Raw genomic sequence first — 3,373 nt, forward strand, 5'->3', positions numbered from 1 at the left:
TTGGGCCCGAAACGGACAGTGTCCGGGCTTGGAGCCCCCGGGAAAGTCAAGAGGGCGTGGATTCCGGGTTCGTCCTGTGAAGGCGGATGCCAGCCATAGTTGAAGGATCCAAGCGTGGGGAGGCTCGGGCGCGGCCCTTGCCCGTCGAAGTAGGTGAGCTTTAAGCTGAAGGCTGGGTCATCGTGGTCGGGTTGAGTGGGGTAGAGCGAATTTGCAAATGAACTCTGTGTGTGCCGCAGTCCGGTGATGATGTCACTCATCATCGAGTCACGATTGCGTAACGGGTATAGTCTAAAACAAACTTTAGACTATCGGTTACGGTACATATTTTGGTTTTCTACGGTAACCTCGATGACGTACGTGATCAGTAATCTTTTACCGTACAGTAAATCATTGGTGCGAGAGTTAAGAATTGCAGCTATCAATCATAAAAGGTATTTATTACCGGAACTTCAGTAATACTACCCGTAATACCTTTTCAGCCCAGAGTACGGCAAGAAAATATGGATACACATCCTACCCCTGTTCTTGTCTACTGTTGATGTTTCACGAGATAAGCCGCCACGTTGGGATTAGACTCCACCTTACTCACGAGCGTTGTGAGCTTAGGATACTTGCTCAGCGAAAACCCCGCAAAGTTACCGAGTCCATTCTTAGTCAGGTCGTAGAGCTGCAGATCTCCGTACGTCATCTTGTCGCCCAGGAAGAAGGGTCCCTTCTGGATGAATTCCTCGAGCAGCTTATATGTCTTAGGCACGCTTTCCTCCAGCAGTTTCTTTGTCTTCTCAGTCTTAGCAGCTTCGTCCGGAGTACGGTATGCAATCTCCGAGATAAGCGTCTTTACATCAACGAGCGACTCGGACACCATGTCCACGCGCAGACACTCGAGTGGGTCCTGCGGGTACAGACCCGTGAGTTTGGCAGCGTAGCGGGCGATGGGCCATACTCTGGCTATAGGTGGTACCCGTCTACCTCGAGTACTGGTACCTGGCCGAGCGGCAGAGTGGGCTTAATGGCCCAAGAAAGCGTCTCGGTCCAAGCGCTGGTCCTCGAATGCTACGTTGCCGGCTGACAAGATTAGGCGCGACAGCTCAGCGCGGCCGGGCCCAGCAAAGTACGTGAGCTTAAGCTGCGAGGGCGCCACCCATACTGCGGGTTGTGGTGCGAAGTAGTTGTGGTAGAGGGCCACCAGTACCGCGGTCACGGCAACGAGAGTAAACTGGTTCATGTCGAGTCTCTTTTTGAAGTTCCCGTCCCTGCAAAGAAACGTGACTTCACTGGCGCTCCGGATGCTGGAGGAAAGACGTTCATTCTGGCTGTTTGACTGCGGAGAAGGCACGCAGCACCAAGTGCTTCGTTCGCCGCTGCGGCTGAGCAAGCTGGAAAAGGTATTTATTACTCATTTGCACGGGGACCATTTATTCGGGCTGCCAGGGCTGCTTTCCAGCCGGGCTAACCAGGGTGGTGACACACCTCTCACGGTTTACGGTCCGAAAGGACTGAAGTCGTTTATTGATCTGACGCTGGGGATCAGCGAATCGCGGATCAACTATGAACTCACCGTAGTGGAACATGAAGGCGGAAGGCTGTTTGAGGACGATACGTTCCGCGTGGAAGCAGCGCTGCTGGAGCACCGTATCTAGTTCGCTTCCCTGGCCTCATGTCGGTGATCTTCTCGACTTCGAACTCGTCGGCCTCGAGATCCACATTCCAACTATCTTCCGGTAGGAGGACTTCGTCGAAATCCACCCGGTCGGATTCATCCACCGAAAAACGAGTTTGCGGCCGGTCCGAATATTCTTTGACCAACTTCAGCTTGGATACGTGTACTACAGGGAACAGGCGATATTCGGTACCTGCCGTTTCCAGCTTTACCGCATGTTCTCCAATCTTCTCGCTCACCCGGAACGGTCCATGCCATAGATGGGCCAATTTGCGGGCGTATCCTTCTTTCACTCGATCCAAATAAAGCCACACCTGCGATCCCACTTCGATTTGATGTGGACGGGCATCTTCGTTGTGTCGATCCGCTCGATCCTGTATCGCACTCCGCAGTCGTTCGTTCACCTGGGATCTAGCTTGCTGGTAGTATTTCTGGACTTGGTATCTCTATCGCCTTGGATCTCGGTTTCTCTTCTTGGTGCTGCATACTGGGATGGCCGCTTCCAGGGTGGATTTGGGATCCCACCCATGTACCAAGTAAAATGGGGTATCACCCCGGATCCTGTCTTGGGCGGTGTTCATCGCGAAGGGGAGCCGTTCTGCGTACTCATCCCAATCCCTCTGATCCCAAATCCTGGACGTACATCTTGAGTGCTCTCGTGATCGTCTGTACCATGCGCTCGGCCGACCCGTTAGCTTGGGGACGATATGCCATGGTTGCTCGCTGTCGCTGCCCCAGGATTCGGTTGAATGCTCGAAAGAAATCAGACATAAAGCCTGGCTCCCGATCATGTCTAATCATCTCGCTAGCTCCAAATCTTCGGAAAACGCACTCCTCGTACGATTCAGCAATGGTCTGCGCAGTTCTAGACGCACTAGCTTTGGCTACCACGTATCCGGTAAACAGGTCCATGTGGTGTTGGAAATCTCACGTGAACTCTAGCTACAGATGTAGTTAGGATGTTCCCACAACAATACGTCTACTAGGATAGTAAACGATCGTTCGGGCGGACCTGAAGGCCCCAGTTCTGCCCTTGCACCGGGACAAACTGGACCTTGTAAACTACTTATATAGGCCAACCAGTAAAAATAAGAACACGCTACTAGCACGAGCAAAGCTAGCAGGTGTTTTGAATCCTCGTGGTCCCAACAGCGGAAGGGTACCAGGCACGGGTAAGCCTTTTACGAGATCACCGAGTGTTCAACACTCGGCTGGAAGAAATAAAAGGGAGGCAATTCAAGCACTCCCAGTCGTGCAAATAGGCAACAATAAGCCGTCACGTAAAACCTCCCGATAATAATCGGCCAATACACAAAGTCTCTTGGCCTTGCCGGATGAACCCTCGCTACAGAGCTTCGAGTTCACCGACAGGCATAACACACTCAAACAAGCTTGACCTGACGCTTACCTTGAAGCCGGACGTCGCTCTGTGTGCTTGAGTGGAAATTCTGTTCTGTATTTAAGCTTACCCTTTCGGGTCTATTCCTAATAAGAAGTCCTAATCAAGTATACAAATATCAAGTGAACAATGATCCGTTATGGATCTTCTTGCATGCCAAGCGTCGTCTGCACTGTCGCATGAGCATCTTTAACGGTCCGCGCCCTGTCCCAGACGGTTAACGTGTCTTCCAAAGGTCGCTGAGTATTCCGCGAACTCATCCCAACCGCCACATGAGGGTTCGTACCGTAGATGGTCCGCTGAATGCGAAT

At 52.1% G+C, this 3,373-nt stretch overlaps 1 protein-coding gene across 1 annotated transcript; it reads right to left on the reverse strand.

Annotated features, from left to right (window-relative positions):
* Positions 1 to 532: 532 nt before the first annotated feature.
* PITG_22257 (glutathione S-transferase, putative) lies at positions 533 to 1,228 on the reverse strand (the record flags this gene model as incomplete). Its single annotated transcript, XM_002909862.1, has 3 exons — positions 533 to 895; positions 973 to 1,008; positions 1,061 to 1,228. The coding sequence occupies 3 exons, from the start codon at positions 1,226 to 1,228 to the stop codon at positions 533 to 535; spliced, it is 567 nt and encodes a 188-aa protein (XP_002909908.1).
* Between the last annotated feature and the right edge of the window lie 2,145 nt (positions 1,229 to 3,373).

This window comes from Phytophthora infestans, genomic scaffold (genome assembly GCF_000142945.1).
Source record: "Phytophthora infestans T30-4 supercont1.2014 genomic scaffold, whole genome shotgun sequence".
NCBI classification, from domain to species: Eukaryota; Oomycota; class Peronosporomycetes; order Peronosporales; family Peronosporaceae; genus Phytophthora; species Phytophthora infestans.